Source organism: Aythya fuligula, chromosome 2 (genome assembly GCF_009819795.1).
Source record: "Aythya fuligula isolate bAytFul2 chromosome 2, bAytFul2.pri, whole genome shotgun sequence".
Lineage (NCBI taxonomy): Eukaryota > Metazoa > Chordata > Aves > Anseriformes > Anatidae > Aythya > Aythya fuligula.
Window position 1 is genome coordinate 95,338,780 of NC_045560.1, and position 20,718 is coordinate 95,359,497.

At 37.2% G+C, this 20,718-nt stretch overlaps 1 protein-coding gene across 1 annotated transcript in view; it reads right to left on the minus strand.

Annotated features, from left to right (window-relative positions):
- Positions 1–20,718, minus strand: part of ELP2 (elongator acetyltransferase complex subunit 2) — a 32,614-nt gene that overhangs the window by 4,310 nt on the left and 7,586 nt on the right. The window contains exons 7-18 of the mRNA XM_032182335.1: positions 18,708–18,774; positions 17,636–17,770; positions 16,616–16,711; positions 14,632–14,732; positions 13,316–13,447; positions 12,682–12,831; positions 9,907–10,095; positions 7,762–7,831; positions 6,082–6,177; positions 5,897–5,954; positions 631–703; positions 41–227 (exon numbers count right to left, since the gene is read on the minus strand). Coding sequence (XP_032038226.1) covers positions 41–227; positions 631–703; positions 5,897–5,954; positions 6,082–6,177; positions 7,762–7,831; positions 9,907–10,095; positions 12,682–12,831; positions 13,316–13,447; positions 14,632–14,732; positions 16,616–16,711; positions 17,636–17,770; positions 18,708–18,774 — 1,354 coding nt within the window. The remainder of the gene's footprint in view (positions 1–40; positions 228–630; positions 704–5,896; positions 5,955–6,081; positions 6,178–7,761; positions 7,832–9,906; positions 10,096–12,681; positions 12,832–13,315; positions 13,448–14,631; positions 14,733–16,615; positions 16,712–17,635; positions 17,771–18,707; positions 18,775–20,718) is intronic.

Below are 20,718 nucleotides of genomic sequence, written 5' to 3' on the forward strand. Positions count from 1 at the left end.
TAGAGTTTTCAAATGAATATATCTATTTCACACATCTTACCTGACTCTGATGAGTCCTGTTTCCTCCACAGTGACCAATTCCTGTCTCTAGAAACTGCTAATAAAAATTGGTCATTAGGAGAAAATGCCAGCTGAGTAACAGTCAGATTGTGAAATGACAAACTCTGTAGTTTCTTCCAAGAAGTAGTGCTCCACAAAATAATTGCTGCATGTTCTTTTTTGGAAGCCTTTAAAAAAATGTCAGTGAGAATTAAAGAGAGCAAATATAAAAATCACACGTCTCAACATACTAAGATATTAAGGGGCTTACTTTAAGGTTTACCACAGAGTTGGAGTGTTTCCTCTGCAAAACTTTGCTTCACTACTTTCTATCAGAGTTGACAATGTATCAATGAAAAATGTTTTATACCTCTATTTGTTAGAATTCAGCTAATATCTTCAAATGAACTACATATCATTTATGAATAATACAGTTTCTGTATTCATTCTCACCTTTGCAAGGAAAGTTACTTACACAAAATCTTTCATATTCAGAGCAGATTCAGCTCAAACTGAATTCTGACACCTGCTCTTTCAGCCCAAGAAATATGACAGCACTTTTCACTAGATGGTGCTAGAATCTTTTCTTACCTTACATGCTGAGGCAATTAAAGTGTTTGAATTATTGCAAGCAACACAAAATATTTCATATCCATGTCCGTATCTGAAATAAATGTGAAAAGATATTTAACACATCACAGTCCTGTTTGTAATATGCATCGAGGCTTTTATGTTAATTTCAATCCCCTTGCAAAAAAGAAAGGTATAAACCAGGAGCATCCCACCACTTTCTGTACTGCATCTGAAATAATTCTTAATAATGCTCTGCATTCAATTCAAACATCTGCATAAATTCTTTCATGCTTCTGTCTACAGAACAATCTCTCCAGCCCATTCCACAATCCTAAAGCACCAGCAATGCAGACACTACCGCAATGATTAACAAAGTAGACAAAGACAGCATTTAATGCATTTTTATTTTCTTGTAAAGCAATTTTAACGTTACTGATAAAAATCAGAAGCCACATATTTGAAGATCATAAAGTAAATACACCGCAAAGACTCAGCTAAAGGATGCCTGCTCTGTGAAATACTGAAAGATTTCTGAATTAGAGGACAAGAATCACATCAGAAGAAAGCTGTAAAAAAAAAAAAAAAAAAAAAGGCTTCAGAAAGATTTGTACACAAATTATTTTGGAACATCACATATTTGGATTGGGGGTTAACTAATAAACAGAAAAACAACACAGGCTAACAAATTGCCATTAGTCACAAAACAGGCTGGAAGCAGAGTAAAATTGGGAACACCTAGAAACAGTAGAAAAATATCAGCTAAATACTAGTTCCTACAGAGAGGCTTTGCTTTCTAGCACCTAGGGAAGCATTGCCTTTTCTGTTCTGAGCAAAGGTATAACAATTCTAGGATGAGATCTAGACCATGCAACTCACTTACACAAATATGTAAGGAATAATACAGAAATCCCTGTGAACAAAGGTAAATGACCTTTGTATGTGGTCAGTCTCAAAGGGAGTCTCCTCCCTCTTTTCTAGCTTTTCCAACATCATTTTTGAACAAAGATGACCTCAGGACACTGTCTTCAGTGTCATCAAGTACAGAGGCACCAGAACCTGGTTATTTCTCCCCATGGCCTTATACTCAGAGATTGTTTATTACTTCTGCACAGGCAGCAATCAAGTAGGCTAGACTTCCTCTGCCTGAAGAATATGACAGGTAACAAAGCTGATCTGCAAAAAAAACACATGGGTTGGATGGGAAACCAAGTTTTTGTTGTTTTTTTTATTACCAAAAATAGCTAGGAGGTTTCTTCACACTTGCTGACCTCTGTGAGGCAGGGTATCAAGAGAGTTGCAATTTGCCACTGGTTCAAGCAGGCCTACACAAGTGTATGGAAGAGAAGACAAGTGAGTGTTGTTGAAACAAGACAAAAATGCGTGTTCAGCCTGAGAAACTCCTGGACTGAAAACAGCTAAGCTGGGAGAACACCCCAGAGAACAACTTTGGATGCCTGCTTACATGTAGCTGTCCTCTCCTTCTTTGGAAGACAGCACTAAGTAGTACTCCTACACCCCTGCAAACAGCATCTCCTACTGCCACTGTCTTTACTGGAGATAACACTGATCTATATAGGCTCTTGGTCTGACCTATGATAGTCCTGCTCATGTGACTTTGCAAAAAGATGTTATCTTAGGTCTTATTTTCTTTTAAGGAGAAAGATTAGATTTTAATGCCTCTATTTAACAAGAGCAAAGTGGTGTGCAGAAGCTCAAAATGTTACTGTTAAATGTCCTGCAATACTATGTTACATGACATAAAAGCAAAGCAACTGCGGACTTGTTTCACAAGCTATTCCACGGTTTATTTTTCCTTCACTGAAATTCATTGAAAGTATACTTTTCATGGAAGAAACGTGTTGTTGTTTTTTTTTTTCTGTTCAAGGACCCGGACTTTCACTGGTTTTCAATACACAGTAGTCTCCAGAAATCTGTCTTAAAGGCAAGCATTATGATAAAACTCCTACTGGTGGCAGGGTGAGAAGAAGCACGTAACTTCATCATTATAAGACACAATCAGATTTGCAAATTAACATTCCAATTAAGCACAGCCACCCGTCCCTCTCCCCCCAGACAGCCTGGGCACGGTTACTCTTCATAAAAAGGCAGTGCATGCCCAAACTTCAGACACGAATGTGGGAGTCTGTCTGTGGGATACATCCAGCAGCTACTCTTCTGGATTCAGTTCAACAGATACAGACAGTAATTTGTCTTTTAAACAGATGGCTGTTTTGGCTGCAAGTAAAATCCCATGAACATCAATCCCACGTAACGACGTCTTTGCAACGCTGCTGACCGAGGAAGTCATTCTGAGAACTGTCCACCTCTGTAGAGCTAAATCAGAACAGCGTTGTCTCCTTACCCTTGAGGGCAGAACCCTGCAAACCGGGGGAAGAGATGAAAAGGAAGAGAGGAGAGGAAGAAGCCTCCCACTGCTACGATGGTTGGACATCATCAGCCACAGCTTCACTCCCCCAAACCAATCCCCAAAGCTTAAGGCAACGCCGTGAACAAGTGACAGTTTGCGCCATTTAGTTTCACGCGATCCCTGGAAGGCTGAAGGCAACACAACCCCCGCCCCCAAGCAAATACATAAATAACAAACTGAACTATAACACGCATCAGAGATCACCGAAGTGTGACTTCATTAAAGACGAAGATTGCAAGTACAGAAGCCCCAGTACAGCCCCTTCCTCCACCCCCACGTATTCAAATCTGATCTCTCCCTTACGTAACACAGCACAGCAAAGCTTCCAAACAGAGAGAGGAGCAACTGCATGAATGAATAATGAAGTGACACTTCCAGCCACAAGCGATTTTGCCCTAGCAGTGCGTAATTCACAATGTTTTTTATGCACAGGTAAGTTGACTGGACATTCAAAGTTTCCAGATGAATGATTACTGTAATTTTCTACTGTTGCAAAGGATCTCTCAAGACTTCCCAGGGTATTATACGAGATGTACACACTGCATATAAACACTCTATGGTAATTTTCCAAGCGGATAAAGATTAGCATACTCTCACAGGATTTATCATATTTTTATTTTAAAGTTATCAGATTATGTAAAAAATTCATCAAGTTTTTCATACTAAAACCCACTCAACCAGTTATCAACACCAAACACTAATCCTTCAAAATCTGGTGTTGAGTTATAGCTGGGAATACACAAATGTCAATAACAAACAAGCTATTTTTAGCAAGTCAGTTCCTCATGCTGTTTTTCTGCTGCTATGGCAACCTGAAATCTGCATTATGTGATTTCATGTTACTTCTTTCAAGATTATCCTGAGGAAAAAAAAATTGAAAGTCTATAGACGCTCCACATCTTGTTTCCCTTGCACAAAGGAATTGCTATCATTAGCAGTTTCTCTAAAAACAGAGGAAAAACTGCTTAGATCAGTCACCTGAAGACAATCATAAAATATAGGATATCTTACTGAATGAAGAATAGAAGAGTTGATAGCCAGTATTCCTGTAACAGAGTATCAAGGATTAATACCGTATTAGATGTTGAGAACTGTCAAAGGCAAATGAAGAAAAATTTTTGCCTTGTCCCCTTTTCACTACTTATGTAAGTGGCCACATTAGCGGCCACAGCATGAACAGGAGAGCCATATAACAGAACAATTGGTAATTATAAAATGTACAGATACAGTCTAATTTTGGCCAGCTTCCCTGGCAGTAGAAGTGTTTAAAAGTATTCAAAGAAGATTAAATGCCCAGTTGAAGGTAAAGCTGACCTCCTACAAAACCTCCTACTTGGTCAAATGAAAGCAATTTGCAGAGACTGTCATCCCCCCCATTTATTTTTTTTTTTTTAATAATTTTCCTTCCAAATAAAGTAATGAATCTGATAATGCATAAAGGTAAATGTAGTTATCAGCAAAGGCTCAACATTTTTGTTTCTGCCCATGACCAGTGTTTCAGGAGATTCACATAAGTAAACCTGTAAGAGCTTCAAATGCTTCATGCTTTTGTGCTGTAGAATCAAGATCAGAAATAAGAATCCTTCCCAGTACATATAAATATTCAGTTTCCTATTCACATCTCTGCTTCCAGAGCAGCATTGCTAACCAAACTCACTTAAAACAGTCTTGAAAAAGCTACAGTTGAAAAGCCTTTTTGCATTTCCCCTCCAAGTGCCTCTCAACTCCCTAGCACTGCCACTTGCAACCACACTGAGAGGTTCAAAGAACTGATATGAGCAACAGCCGGACAAGAAAAAAAAAATTGATTAAGCTGGTAAAGGCTAGAGGCAGCAACACATAGCTAAAACCAACTCTTCTGGTTGAGGCGTACAAGTATGAGAACTTTGAAGACTGCAATTCATGTTACTGAGATCCTGAATGAACAACCAGGTTACAAATCTTTGCTTGCAAATTGTTATAAAATCACTACTTTAGGTGAATCTCAGAAAAGAAGAAACAAAGCAGCAGATGAATTCTAAAACCCTGCCACCTCAGAACAGTTATTGGCGTGACCTATTACCTTTGCAATCCATAACCTACCCTGACAACATTCAATACCCAAACTGTGTCTGTAAACATCTTACTCAACATTCACCTCTTTGCTCCACCACTAGCCACAGCCTGTTTCAGCTGCTGCTTCTTATATTCTTATATTCTTCTGCTATTGCACCTTATAACTCTGTTAGCCTCTAGGGGAAAGCTCCTTATTTGATACTTCAACCTTTAGCAACAGCACTACATCCATACCAGAAATACAGATTTGATCTGCAGTCTGCCATGAAGCAGAAAATTCTTTACACTGTGAGACCTTCAGTGTGGCCAAGGTTTAAGCACCGAGCAGACAGACATAAACCAAGGTTACACCACACAAAGAGCCTATCATATTCCAGAGCACAGATAAGACCACAGAAATGTGCAATAGGTCCCTATAGCAGACTACAGAAGTTACTATTATCTTGGCACAAGGAGGGAAAAACAGGGACCTGTGCCTTACACAGACCTCCAAAAGACAAAAACCTAAAGGGACAACAACTCTGACTATTACAAATTCAAAAGAAGAATAGCTTTGTGTTAAAACATGAAAAAATTAATGTGTACAACTAGTGAAACACAGTTTTGAGACACACAAGGTCCAACTGCCATTTTCTCCAGTTTCCTAACTTTTGGATTCATGTATTTATTTAACAAGGTATACACTGCATGAAGTCAAATCAGGTAGTAAGTCAGGCAGAGCTGTAAGATCAGACTAAATCAAATCAATGTTACAATAGTTTTCTAGAAAAAAAAAAAAGTAAAAGAAAAAAGAAAACTTACAGCTTCTGAATTTCAGGCCATAAGGTATTCTGCAGCAAGTGATCCTCTGGGGGAGGTTCTAAAAGACATTTGTAAGACATTCAAAATCTGGTACTAGATAATCTAAAATCAGCTAAATAATGCTTCAAAGCTAACATCCAATGAATCTCATTCTCTATTTCATAAAATCTAAATTAATCTCATACCTGTAAGGATCAAAGGTTGAAAATAAATCTCAGGATACTGATTCGAAATGGTATTAAAAGTTTCTTCATCTTCAGCTGGTTGAACAGGCATATCTCCTATTCAAAACAAGGACTTTATTAGCTGTAGAGCACATACTCGACACAGTGGAAAATATGAGCACGTATTATACAACTGAAAACCCTCTATTATTTCTAAAATCTAAATAAGTTTCTAAAATTTGAAATTAGGTTTCTCTACTTGCAGAGCTACAATAATACAAATATTTGAATCTAGTTATTTTAATGGACATGAGACTGAGAAGACAAAATATATATATTAAAATAACAGCCTTTGGACCGATTTGAGTATGGGACTGACCTCTCCATTGGCACAGTCTCTTTTAGAGATTCCTGAAGAGATTTTGGTATATCTGAAAGAATCAGTCACTTGGAGCTGAAACTGTGCTTCCCAAAGTTAAAACTTTTTTCCTTCTGCACTGGAAAATCTTAAGCAAAAATCTCAGACACAAATGAAGAATTTCCAGGTTTCATGTAGACGCTTACATGAAAAGCCATACTTGTAGAAGTCTATCTACAGTGTGCAAACTTCAGCAAATCTGCCAAGAACTTAGCCTTTAGCTTTAGGCAAAAGTACTAAAAGTAACTGAAATTACTCAGTTATGTTAAAATTCAGCTCTATCCTTCACTTTGAAGGTATTATTTAAGAAAAAGATACAAAGACGGGGAATAGTGCCATTTTGCCAAAAGCACATTTTAAATACAGTATTTAAAAAGAAAAAAAAGTATAGAAAACTCAGCAGAAGAGAGATCATCCTACCATCCTGCCTTCCCCACTTGAAAAAAAAATACATCAGCATTTATCTAATTTGAGATCATCATTCACCATTAAGATTTTTCTGCAGGGTAAGCAGGAACAGAGTTATAAGGCACTTTAACCTAAGCCGTCAATGCTGACAGCATTTGCTGGACAATAACAGACAATAGAGAGAATTTGACAGTTTTTCTATTTATAGTGCCACTGCTGGATGTGCCACATGAAATCAGTTGAAATTAGTTATCGTATGCGTGAAGATGCTCTAGAAGATGGAACTTTTATTTCCCTCTGTCAGGGGAAAGATTCAAAGAGGTGAAAGAGCAAAAATAGGTTTTGCCAAATTACGTTTTATGAATTTCTTCACGTACAACAAAGCAACTTCCCATCTAGGGGAGAAGGAGAAGCATAGAGAAAACAGAACAGCAGGCTGGGGATTCCAGACACTTCCAAGTCCATCTCAGGAAGGCAATCAGCCCCAGTGCCTGGGTATGAAACCCATCCAGATCAACTGACAAGGAGAAAGAAGCTCCTGGGAGCACTGAGTGAGGTTACTTCCTCTAGGGTGTGGGTCCTAGAAGGCAGGGAATGAGCATTTGGGGTTTGCACAAGACTTATTATGGGATGTTTAGGGGAGGAACGAAAAGTAGATAAATGGACGATTCAAGGAAGGATTCTCATTTGTGTTATTTTTGTTAAGCACCAGATTTAGGTGCTGCCAGACAAATAAGCACACTGCACAACTTCTAGCTTCTAAACTTGCAGTCAAGCCCACAATAATAGACCTAACAAAAAGACAAACACTAAAGTAATTATTTTAAAAACTTTACACATGAAGCACCATCACCATTATTTCGCATTAACCATACCTTCAAAAACAGCTTTATTGGATAAACCCAAAGCTGGCACAGTTGCACCTTCTGGAAGTTCAGATGATTGCTTAATAAAAAAAAAAAAAAAAAAAAAGAGAGGTTTCACAGATTATCATGTAGGATCAAGTTTTAAAGGGCACAGGTCAATGAATCCCTGTGGTAATAACAGAGACTTTTCTAGAGAGAAGGGGAGACACTTTGAAACACTCCCAACTCATCCAGAGCACACCGCAGACAAAATGAAGAATGCTACTCTGCAAAGAAGAAAAAAAGCTTTCTCTAAGGCATCAGCACAAGCGTTTTGCCATCAAGCATGCATCTTCATTCCTACTTAAAGGTTTTCTACCACAATTTAATTTATCCTAGAACGCACATAAGCGCTCAACTGAGAGCACTGCAGTTTTAAATGCAGTAAGATTGGGCACAGTCTGCTGTGAGGTGAAATAAGAAGAAAGAATTTTGGAAATGCGGACAGAGAATGAGTGTCTCTGCCCATAACTTCAAACACAATCCAGCACGTAACAGGTGTGGCTGGAACACATGGCCATTTAGAGGAGCCAAGAGAAAAGACAAATAATTAGAAAGTATTTCCATAAAGATGTGATAGAAAAGCCCAAAAACAGAAAGGTAAATAAGATTGAGGCCCTTTGTGTAGAGATGCAAAAGGGTTTGATCTAACAGCTATAAATCCTCTTTGTTCAAGGGTCTGGAAAGTTCAAAGACTGTTTTAAATAACTGGATTTATAAATTAAGTGTCAGATTAAGAAAAACTATGTTACTTATTTAAATATTCGTAATTTGATGAGATACAAACATACCAACCTGTGTGATACAAACATACCAACCTAAGGCTTCTAAAACAGAAGCGATTCTTTATTACAACCCAAGGTATAATACAAGTCCATGGATTTAAGCTGAATAAAATCCTATTCATCTTGGCTTTTTTGGTTTTAAGTAAATTTTTGGGGGGAATTCACATGAGCTAAATTAAGAAAAAGCTTACGCACTAGCGAAAAAAAGCATTCACATAAAAATATTTCAACAAAGCTATTTAAGAGTATATCATTAGAGCTCGTAAAGCCTTCCTCTTTAAACAGAGTCCATGTGAAGCACTTTGGGATATCATGGGTCAAAAAATAGCAGTCAGAGGAAGAGCTGATAAGGGAAGTCTACATAAAAGTAAAATAATGACACCTGCCAGCATTATAACAGAACAATGTTATTTGCACATCATTAACACAAATGTTTACAAAGACCTGTAGAATTAAAGCAATAAATAGCTACGTACGTAACTTCTTGCTACTAAAAAACGAAGAGATTTCTTTCCCAGATATTTCAATTGTTAAATGAAATGGGAGGGCTAATCCACCAACAAGCAGCTACCCAGAAAACATTTGCTTTTGAGACAGAATTGCAAAGAGCATGCAAGGCACTGTACAGGGGTAGCTACCCTGAATGAGGGCTGCTCTACAAAACCCAGAGAAAAACAAAAGTAGACCTTGAAGTTAATGGGTAGCAAACAAAGGATGGCAATGCTGCAGACTTATCTTTCCACAGAGTAGGAAAGCATATTTATCTAAAAACAGCTATAGGCCTAAGAACTGAAATCTAAAGGACTTGCAAGAAAATTTCCACAGCCAAGAGGAAATAAAGCATGAACAAATACGTATTTTATAAATATTTATATATAGCAGCTAACAACAACACTGAAAGCTTTGTGCTTTTTTTAATCAGCTGCTTGGAAATAAAAAACAACACATAACCACACAATAATAATTACATCTAGACAAGTCTACTACGCCCTTAAATTAAGGAGAAGTACATCTTTAGGCCTTATTATTTGTTTTCAAGTCATGTGTTTGTTTTGGTTTTGTTTTTTAAACCAATAGTCTACAATCTTCAGACATTGCTTGGCCTTGCTTTGTTTCAAATACAACCTGTTTTATAAGACAACACCATAAAAATACGTTTGAAATAACATACATGGAAGCCAACAGAAGGGAAAAGAGAAATAAAGCTAAGTTTCAGAACCATTAAAAGCATTTGTATGGAATTTAGTGCAATTTTATGTTTTCTAGAGCACTGATTTTTACCTACACAGAAGAGGGTTGCCTTAAGTTTGTATTGCTGTGAAACACTGACCTGGGAGTACAGCTTCTCCATTGGAATACCAGTGATGTTACTGAAGTTTTCTATAAAATTCTTGGGAGCACGAAAAACTCGAAGCACTTTTTCATCTGCTCCTGATACGAACTGAAACCGGCCAATCATTGCCAGACAGCGCATGTCATACCCATGTACTTGAGGCCTTGCAATTTCATGCCAGGTTACCTAAATAAACAAAAATGCAGATAAAGTATAATTCTTAACCAGAGAAGCATCAAGATTTTGAGTTGCAAAAAGTACTAATACTTCTCTTTGCATTGATAAAGCCAGCAAATAAAGTTAATACAACCTTCTACTGATGTATGCACACATACAGTCAAATCTCATTCTTCCATTAAACAATTCTTATAATTAGTAAATGGTGTCCCTGCATTTGCAATGGCTCCAAGGCATTTGCTTACCTTTCTTACTAAAAGCCAAGAAAGAATATTAGATTTTTAGAAAAAATTATGTAAATGGTTTATTCTACACATGAAGAAAATGATTCTTCGTGAAAAGATTTTTAGGAAGTATTATTTGCTGCTACTTACATGCGGTATTTCAGTTGGAACAATACCGTGTGCATTTCTGAGTTAATTCTAGTTCTGCTAGCTGTTACTTAATTTGAATTACTTTGTATTACTTCAGAATTAAAGTGCTTGAAAAACTGCAGTAAATACAGAATTTACATTATACTAGATATACAAACATAAGGAAAGGCATTATATTTACTGCAAACTGCCTATACCACACTAAAAATTCATTTTAGTTTCATTTTTAAAACTTCCCATGCCATGTGAATAGTGTTTGAGAAAACCTACAAAATCTAATTTTTCACAAGAGCACGATTTGATTAAAAAAGTAACAGTACAATAACCCTTCTTCCCCTTCACTACATGCATCTTCACATACTTTAGAACACACCACACAATAGGAACGAAACAAACAGGAAAAAAAAAAAAAAAAGAAAAAAACATCAAAACCAAGGGAGGGTTGCCTATGTTGTACAATAAACTTCATCCAGAAAAACCCTGGTACAGGTTTGCATGACAAATTCAAGCTAGCTGTTATACCTTATTTCTGGTATGTGAACCAAGTATAGTATCAGATCTGGAATTTTACAAAGGGATAATAATTCTCATTTAACTCTTGGCACTCTTAAAAAAAAAAAAAAAAACAACAATCCTTAACACTGAGCTTTATTACTAACTTCTCATAGATACCTGAAACATCCATTGTATCTTAAGACAAACATCAGGTATTGTAATTTTTCAAATGCTAAACTCTGTATGGTAAAGAAAGGCAGGCATTTTAACAGCTTATGTTATCTCCATTCCCCTTCAGATGACCCATTTCTACCTCAACCTTTCATCTCACTCCACCTGCAGGATGCTATCGTTTTTTCCCAGACCCTATGACACAAAGTGTTGGCACTACCTGGCTTTTCACATGGTCTATTCAGCCAGAAGATTGCTCTTTGTCAGAACAGGAAGGGGAAGTACAATAATTCAGTCCACTTAGGTATGAAGACTACCATCACTCTGTTACATTAGTTGATTAATTTAAAAAAAAATCAGGAACAGCTGCACAAGTAAATCATATAAACCTCAGTTCCTCCTGATAAAAAATTAAACAGTACACATAATGAAAAGTGGTACTTAGTAGGTCACAGAGGATGTGCTATCAGTAACTCTTTCGAATGCTGCCAACTTACATAACGTGCTAGTCCTGGACTTGGCTTCCGTATGTCAAATCCAACAAACTATCTTTTCCACAAAGGTGTCGCACCCTCCAGCTTGGAGATTAGGGGAAGAGGCAGGGAAGGAAATTGAAGATGCCCTTCCTACAAACACAATGCAAAGCTTAGAACCTGAGCTGGGATTGCTACCACTTACGTGGGGCCTGGAAATAAATCAAGGAACTGGTGCCAAATTCACTCTTCCCTGAAACATAAGACACCCTATGCTGGTCTACACTACAGAAGCTTTGCTAAGGGAGTTTTAATAGCTACTCTTTACCCTCCCCAGCTAATAGCATAGCGATTTCAATCGCTCTACTTTCTGGCAGTTGCCTAAATAGAACATTAGTACAATCTTGCCAGAAAAAGATTGTACTAGTAGAATACTACCAAAATGCATGACTGACTAGAAACAGGAACTTCTGCATTCCCAGACAGGGTTTCCCCACATCAAAACTTTAGACTTCTTCTCTAATATAAAGTTACTCAGGAATAGCTGCTCCTGAAAAGATGCATACATAGGTGCCAAATGCAGTTCAGTGGCAGGTAATCATTCTGATAAAACAGTCACATTCATAAACAAAATGCTGAAAAAAAAAAAAAAAAAAAAAAACAGTAAGAGGTTTGCTTAGATTAAGCATGTGGGTAGGAAAAAAAAAAGTATCTTTGTGATTCCCTGCCACAGTGCTAAGCCAAACGTTAAATGAGGGCAATAAACGGTTATTAGAATCAGACAGGTATTCCTCCTCTTGCCTTATTGCAGAAGTTGGTTTTCCAAAGCCTACAAGAACACTAACTGAAGGTAAAACAGAGGCAAACTCAGGATTAAACAGCAGTCAAATCACATGAAACTAAAACTTACCACTAGTATATTTAAGGTGAAAACACATACTGAATGACAAAACCAAACACCTACACAAGCAGTTTTGAAGAGATCATGGCTTGGGGAAATTTGAGGTAAGAGTTATACTTATTCCAAACTCAGGACAGGCAAGACCTCTTTAACAATGCCACAAAGTCTTTGAAGACCATACCTCTGCCTCATGTTTTCTTTTCCATGGAGCAAATAGTCTAGTAGTTTGATCCAATCCAACGCTGATGACAAATTCTCCTTCTGGATCCCACTTCACATCTTCTACACTGTTAAAATGTCCTGAAATGACAACATCTGGAGTCCATTCTTTCTATAAAAATTAACCAAACAAGCAAAAAAGTTTTCAGTTGACTGATTAGCATATTTTAACCAAAATAAGTGATGAAGACCTTATTGGGAAATAAACAAACTGGACATATGAAAACAGCTAATACTTCTAATAGAACTCGGAGTGCCTACAAGGACACAAACGTTGATTCATTGCTCCAATTTAGAATAAATTAGTGTTATTGGTTTAGATGCTATTTCTGAGCAAAGCAAAACTACAAATGTACTCAGTTTACTCCACCAACTTTGTTGTTGCTGCAAGAAGGCAGATTTAGAGTTTGGGTAATTCCAACCTCCCTTCTGTGCAGGAGTGAGGCTCCTGCAGAATGCTATATTCAGAAGGTGGACATCTCTATTGTTAATTTTAAGCTGCACTGTTACATTTGATATTTTCTGTTAATAATACAGCTCAACTAAAGTGACAAACGATGTTTTTAAGCACTAATAATACCAAATAAATAACATACCTTATTAACCGTAGACTGTTTCCAAAGGTGAAATGCTCCATGAAAAGCATGAGCAATGATCATTGAACCATCTGAACTAAACTGGCAGTCAAAAAATCCAAGGGTATTGCCCCCCACTTCACCGACCCGCACCTGAATTAATGAACAGAAGTGAGATATCCATTAAAATTGCCTTCAGTTCCACATAAACTCATCCTAATCTCTTGAGATGCAAATTTAGTTATAGGCAAGAGTTTACATTATACAATATTCTTCAAATGTACTTTGTGTAACTGCAAAGTTGAGCACCAAAATATCATGGGAATTAAAGCTGCGTGCCGCTGCTGCACGCAGTCTCCCTTCCTAAACATCTCAGGAGGGGGATCTTGCTCAGTCTGAGGTCTAATCAATGCAAATGGAATCTAAAAAGAAAGTAACGACTCACAAGCTTTACAGCACAACTGCTTTTTAGAAGCTTGCAAATTTAGGCAGACAACAAATAGATTCTCTGTATGTTCACTCTACTATGAACTAACTCATACTTCAAGTAGAAAGGCACAAGGATTTTTCAATGGAACAGGGGAAGAATTACATCCACTACTCTAATTCTCTTCTTTCCCTCGAGAGAGTATTAAAACTTTCTTTGTGATCGGAAGTCATAACCAATGGTTGGCATAACCCTACACAAACAAATTCAGCTGAAATACTGCTATATGTTTTCAGTTAATCTGCTTTTCCAAAGACACCTACCAAAGCATTAAATAAATCTGGTTGTACTACTTGTTTATTTAAGATGATCCACATTAGAACAGCATTCAAAATAATACAGTGAAACATGAGCATCCAGCTCAAATGGAAGAAAAACCTCATGTCACAACCCATGAACAAGTTACTGTGAATAAAACAAAGCTTGTGAATTCTGTGTCAGCTGCCCTGGCGAAAGTGCTTCGATGCATGTTCCCACAAGGATTAACTATAAATATTTCAGGGTGGTTTCTTCCTCTTCTGTCTGAGTGCACAGTGTGTGTTACTATATAGCACCTGACTTGCTATTCTGTGAATGACAGTTGAGCAGAAACTGTTGTCAGAATCTCTCCAGTATTGTAATAAGAAAGCAATAAAGATTATGCTGCATCAAATCATTTTTGATAAACATAGTTTTACTTGCAACAGTGTCAGAATGAGTATTCTGCAAGAAAAAAAAGTTTTTCTCTCCCAAGAAGAAAAAAGCCTGTCTCTCCCAGCATTTTATAGAGTTTGTTTTTCTTCCGGTATACATACAATGCTGAAAAGCCACTTTTAATACAGTATATATTGTGAGGAAGACTGGCACTTGCCTGTTCTAGCCAAACTCCGGATTCCTTATCAGGTTCCCAGAGGATCACAGTTTTGTCCATTGATGCAGACAGTAACCTCATTGGTTGTTGTATGCTGCCACCTACAGTACAAGAAAAATGATTACCCTACAACATGAGAATGCTTTCTAGAAGAATTTGCTCATACTGAAATGCAAACACGCTAAGAAATTAGATGAGCAGTGGGGATGTGCAATGCAGCACTTAAATGCCACGCTTAATAGGCCTTGCTTACTTACTAGGCCTTCATTAGTAGGTATTGTATTTTTTAAGCCATAATCTCCCAAATGAAGTGTAAAATACATACATGAGAACAACCATATTCTACTGTTTATTCACTCCAAACGGATGTTGGAAAAAATGTCATTCGGAAGAAAAGCTAGAGCTTCACAGCAAGACCGCATAGAAGTGGTCGGATCTTTTCTTCACATAAAGTTCTTACCAGGAGATTTCCAGTTTAAAACAACAAAATTTCTATGCCAATATTCACTGTTTTTTCAAATTCAGGGTTAGATTCACTAATGGATTTCAGCTGACTATAGCACCTTGCAATAAATACAGCAGCAAGGACAGCTCACAGAAGTCAATGAGACTCCCTAGGGAGCTAGGTGTTTCACCATGCATTCGGGAAACACCTAGGATAACTGTTGAGGAGCCCTTCAGAACAGAGACGTTGGTGGGCATCTCCTGAGGCAGTATCTATTGTCAGAACCAGATCTCTTAGCTGCTGCACTGAGAAGTCGTAAGCAATGCCCTGGATCTGTCTCTCCACTCAGCCTGCCTCTATTGAACAAGAAAATCTATTTTGGGGAATGCAAGGTTCGGTAGGACCACAGAACACAAGAAGCTGTATGTACATAGAAGCATGGTGTAAGATGGTGTAAGGAAAGCTACATCGTCTAACAAGACAAAAGTTTTTGGATTGCAATGCAAGATTTGCATGCCTATATTTTGCCTAAACCTTGATTTAGAGGCAAAATGTTGCATTGGCTTGTACTGGTGTACCCCCGTTTCCTCCCACCCGAAAAAAAAAAATAAAAAAAAAGATTGTATGAGGAGAACAGACTAAGACAGCATATCTAAAGCAAGTGCCACGTCTTTCACTACAGCTATTTTACCATCCTAATTGCAGTCTACTGTTCAAGTGCTGTATACGTACTGTCAAAGCTATGCTTTGTACTGGTTAAATCACCTGCCACCAGCAACTAAGACACCTCAAAAAAAAAAAAAAAAAAAAAGGCAGCTTTGCCAATAACAATACACAGGGGCCTTTTGATGATGCAAACATATCAAGTCAAGAATCTCAATCCCTTACATACCAGGCAGACATGCACCAGCAAATCAGTACTGCAAACAAGGCTGTCAGAATTTAAGGATTTAAAAAGAAAAATAAAGACTAGATCAAGATATAAAATTAAAGTAACTAAATAACAATTTTTCAACAAGAGTCAGTGTTAATGCCTTAAAGCTACATGCTAGCTAGAGGAAAGTGATACTCAAGGAATTCCTGGCATGCTAAATTAATGCATGGAAGACTGGAGATTAATCTTCTGAATGATGCTATTTGTTCCTTTGTAGTCCAAGAAAAAGAAAGGAGCGCTCTTGAGTTAATACTGACCTTCCAAAAAAACATACATTTCAAATACATATATCACGAGAAAATATTACAGCTATTAATTCATAGCTATAAATTGAATTATTTTTAATCCTGTAATAAATCAATTACAATGAAGCAAGTAGAATACAGCATCTTGCAACAGACTGAGCCTGTGCAGCATGAACAGCAGATGTGCTACTGGCACATTCAGCCAAAATACCATTTACCTATAAAACATTATTTGCAGAATTTAAACATTCTCATAGTCCACAGTGACAAGTGAACATGCAAATGAAATGACAAAACACGTGATTTTAGTCATGCGTATAATGTTTAATATAACTGCTACAGTGTTTAGTGTTGGTTTACCTTTGGAAAAGGAAGGTTGCCAGTGGACTGCATACACCCAGTTTTCATGACCAGCCAACACAGACTCCAAAGTAACTGCGTATGTTGTACCAGTATCTACCAGAAATCAGAGAAAATCACATTTCTTTCTAAAAGTCAAGAAAAAAAACAGACCATTTCTGATATCTTCAATGATAAAAGCAACGACTTTCATCATCTATCAGTATTTCAACAGCCTATTGACATTGAACAGGTCCTTGAAAGCGTACTTTGCAGCAAGCCCTGCATACCATGTTGACACTAACATGTCGCCTATTGCCTCAAAGTGGTATCACAGAACTCCTATAGAGCTCTCAGAGAATTTTGAAGTGAACTCTGACATCATCTCTGCCCATATTCTTAGACATATTTACATCTCCAAACAACTGTAAAAATAATGATCCATTAGAATTTGGAGAAAGTATCATAAGCACTTGTTACACGCATCATACAAACCTCATTATATTACCTAAGTTGTCTAGTAATTTACCCCGCTATGTCAAAATTGCAACCCCCTGACATTAGAGTGCTCAAATAGTACATTAAAAAAACCACAAAGTTAGTCTGCACATACTTATCTGTTGTCTCCAATCCTTTCCAGAGGTTTAAGTAACAGTGTTCCTCTTAATGTATTGAATTTAAAAGGAAGTAAGAAGTATGTTATTAAACTGGAGGAGAGCTACCTAGCAGCATACCTCCCACAGACAAATATATCTCCTGGCTACGTACTGCATTTGGAATATGTGTAACAGTACAGGTTGATATTAAGCTCCCTCATTGCTTTACCATTTTTGTAACACATTGTTAACTCTATACAGCCACTGCTTTAAAACAGTAACTCTACTTTTTCTAACAGCTGAACAAGACAATGCAGTCAAACTGGTCTCTGATACTTACAACACAAAAAAGAAAAATTAAATGGTAAGCAGCTTGATAACCCCCCCGAAACCACTAACAGATACACAAGAAGCTGTATATGAGAATTTTACAGCTGGTACCTACCTTTAACAGTAAAAACATTCTCTTTCAGTCTTATGGAATAATCTTCAGTTTCTGAAGATTCCTTCGATTTCATACACACTTTCCAAATTCTTATCAAACAATCCTGAGCACAGCTTGCTAAGAATAGGTCTTCATCTATTTGGTTAAAAACATGACAATAATTAAAGAGTCGTATTTTCATTGCAACCAATGCCATGACTAAACTACTATCTTTCCAAACTTTCACTACAGCATTTTCCTCACTTTTCCCGTTTTACACTTACCATAAATACTGCTATTTTATTTCAACATCAACTTATTCTACCATTTCAAACTCTACACTTGTTTAGAATATACTGACTATAGACATTTCTCTGCCTATTAGATAGGGAAATGTCTCATGGTAATACTATACATGAGTTTCCCTATTACTTATGGCCTTCGCTCTCCCAATTCCAACATCCACAATGAATAACCTAATACTGATAAGAACTTCTTTAATCCATTTCTTTCTTCAGGACTGTAACATCCTCTAATGCTCTATTTTATTTTTGCCATTGCAATAAATATTTGATTAGTTAATGTCTGAATAGGTTCTCTTTTTAATCTCCTATTCTTACAAAAAAAAAAAAAAAAACACATGGGTGGAAGAAGAAAATAGTTTCACTCTATTTTTGACCCTTTTGAAGCAGCAGCAAACTATTCCTCATTCAGATATAGACACTGCCATACTGAGGAACTTTAGCAACTTGTCTTTCTATTTGTTTGCATTAGGCACCAGTTATGTAAACACGCTTGAAGCAAGCAAAATAAAATGAGGAATGCAAACATAAGTGTGTTCTGTATCAAACTTACTGCAGTAGTAATTTTGAGAACTGAAACATGGTTGCAGTATAGGTTCAACAATTCCTGTTTTTAACAAGTCACAAAGTTCCACCTTGATTTTTAATATTTGTGCACCATCTCAAAAAAATAAATAAATGCACAACCACAAGAGCTCAAAAACTACAGTGCATCAAGAACACCTGCTGGAGTGGTAACATATCATTACTATTATTAAACCAGTATTCCACTTTTTTTCTTTCATACTGACCACACACTGCCCATTCAATGCCTCTTATCCAATCTTCGTGGCCAGGGAGGATTAACGTTTTCTGAAACTGAATAAAATTTCCTGTTAGGTCATAAAAATGTATTTGGTTACCATGCACATACAGTCAATTAGCTTTGGATTTTGAGGTCTTTCACATTTACAGCTTTTATTATTTGAAATTGGAAAAATAACCTGTTACAAAAGATTGTAATGCAATGATAGGTTCTAAATAGGCCTTTCTGATTTTGTCACCATTGTGTAAACATGTTACATTATGGCACTTTCCATATATAAGCAGGAAAGCATAAGAATTTAAGGAGCTGAATCTATTTTATTTTAGCTTTTTAAGTTAATCATGCTGACAGTGGTACACAAAAAATAACACAATCCAAATATAACACGGTAAATAATTTGTATTAGACAAAGTAGATGCAACTATAGATGATGTGAAGAATGAATACAGGTAAAAATCAAGCAAGAAAGCTAGATGTGCCTTCATTTATTTCCATAATTAATTTCTGATACAATGCTGTTAAGAACTGCTACTTATGGGGCTGGAAATATTCTGTATGTTTCTTAAGTTTATTACTAAGTTTCAAAGTGTGTTATACATCAAGAACCGTATGTGCAGATGGAAACCTCTGTATGAACACAGGAACACAAACAGTCCAGTTTCTCTTTTGAGAAATTCCATTACTAGTAGGTTTTCATTTGTAACACTACCGTTTTACAGACTGGAGTGGTCTGTAACTGCTACTGGGCTGATAAGTACCTCATGAAGTTCAACAAGGAGAAGTGCTAAGTCCTGCGCCCAGGGAGGAACAACTCCAGGTACCAGCACATGCTGAAAGGACCTGGGGGCCCTGATGGATGCCAAGTTGAACGTGGTTCAGCAGTTTGCCCTTGCTGCTAAGAAGGCTAATGGCATTCTGGGCTGTATTAGGCAAAAAGCATAGCCAGCAGGTTGAAGGAAGTGATCCATCCCTTCTACTCAGTGCTGGTAAGGCCACATGTAGAGTACTGTGACCAGTTCTGGGCTCCTCAGTACAACAAAGATATGGAGCTACTGGAGAGAGTCCAGTGGTCACAAAGATGACAAAGGGACTGGAGCACCCCTCCTGTGAGGAAAGGCTGGGAAAGCTGTTCAGCCAAAGAGGAGACTTGGGAGAAATCTCATCAATATATAAAAGTACCTGAAAGGAAGGTGCAAAGAGGATGAAGGCAAACTCTTTTCAGTGGTGTTCAGAAACAGGACAATAGGTAGCAGAAGTCCAAGTCTTACGGTTTTTCTCTGGCTGTCACTAATGTGAGCTCCCTCCTCCATACAGCTGACAATCATCATGGAATTAGAAAAAGCCCAAATTATCTCGACTTTCTTACTTCACTTTTCAGCTAGACTGAATTATTTCAGGGAAAACATACCCAAACATACACAGCAAAATCTTCTTACATAAGCCAAGCTCAACATACAGATGTTGTTTTAAAGCTCTATTTTGACAGTCTGGTTTGCTTTGCTTCCCCTTCACAGGGCCATAATACCTCTAGCAGGAAGATGGAATGAGTTTTGAAGATTTTTCCCTGAGTACTTTTATAAATCAATACCCTCTTTCAAGAACTCAGAAAAGTAAAGAGAGAAACATTTTTTTCTCTCTACTAAATGCTTTAAGGGATCTTCAAATAAATTATCTGTAAGGATGTGAAGTTTGCCCTCTGAATTTCAAAACCATTTTTATGAATAAATATATTTCAACTGTAAGATTCATGAGATTACCCAAAAGGCAGTCTGAATCAGCTAGTGAAAGAAACCTGAAAATACCTCATCCTTCCTCTAAGTATAACAATGCTGCCTGAATTTCAGTAGTATTTCTCACAAACTCACATTGTGCATTTGCATTCCTACAATCTTTGATCATGAACTAAAGAAGAGATTTCCAAGAGTTAATGGGACAGAGCTATGGAACCTTGCCAGAGAGGGAAGAAGGCAAAAGTTCAGGTTCTAGTCACTCTCCTA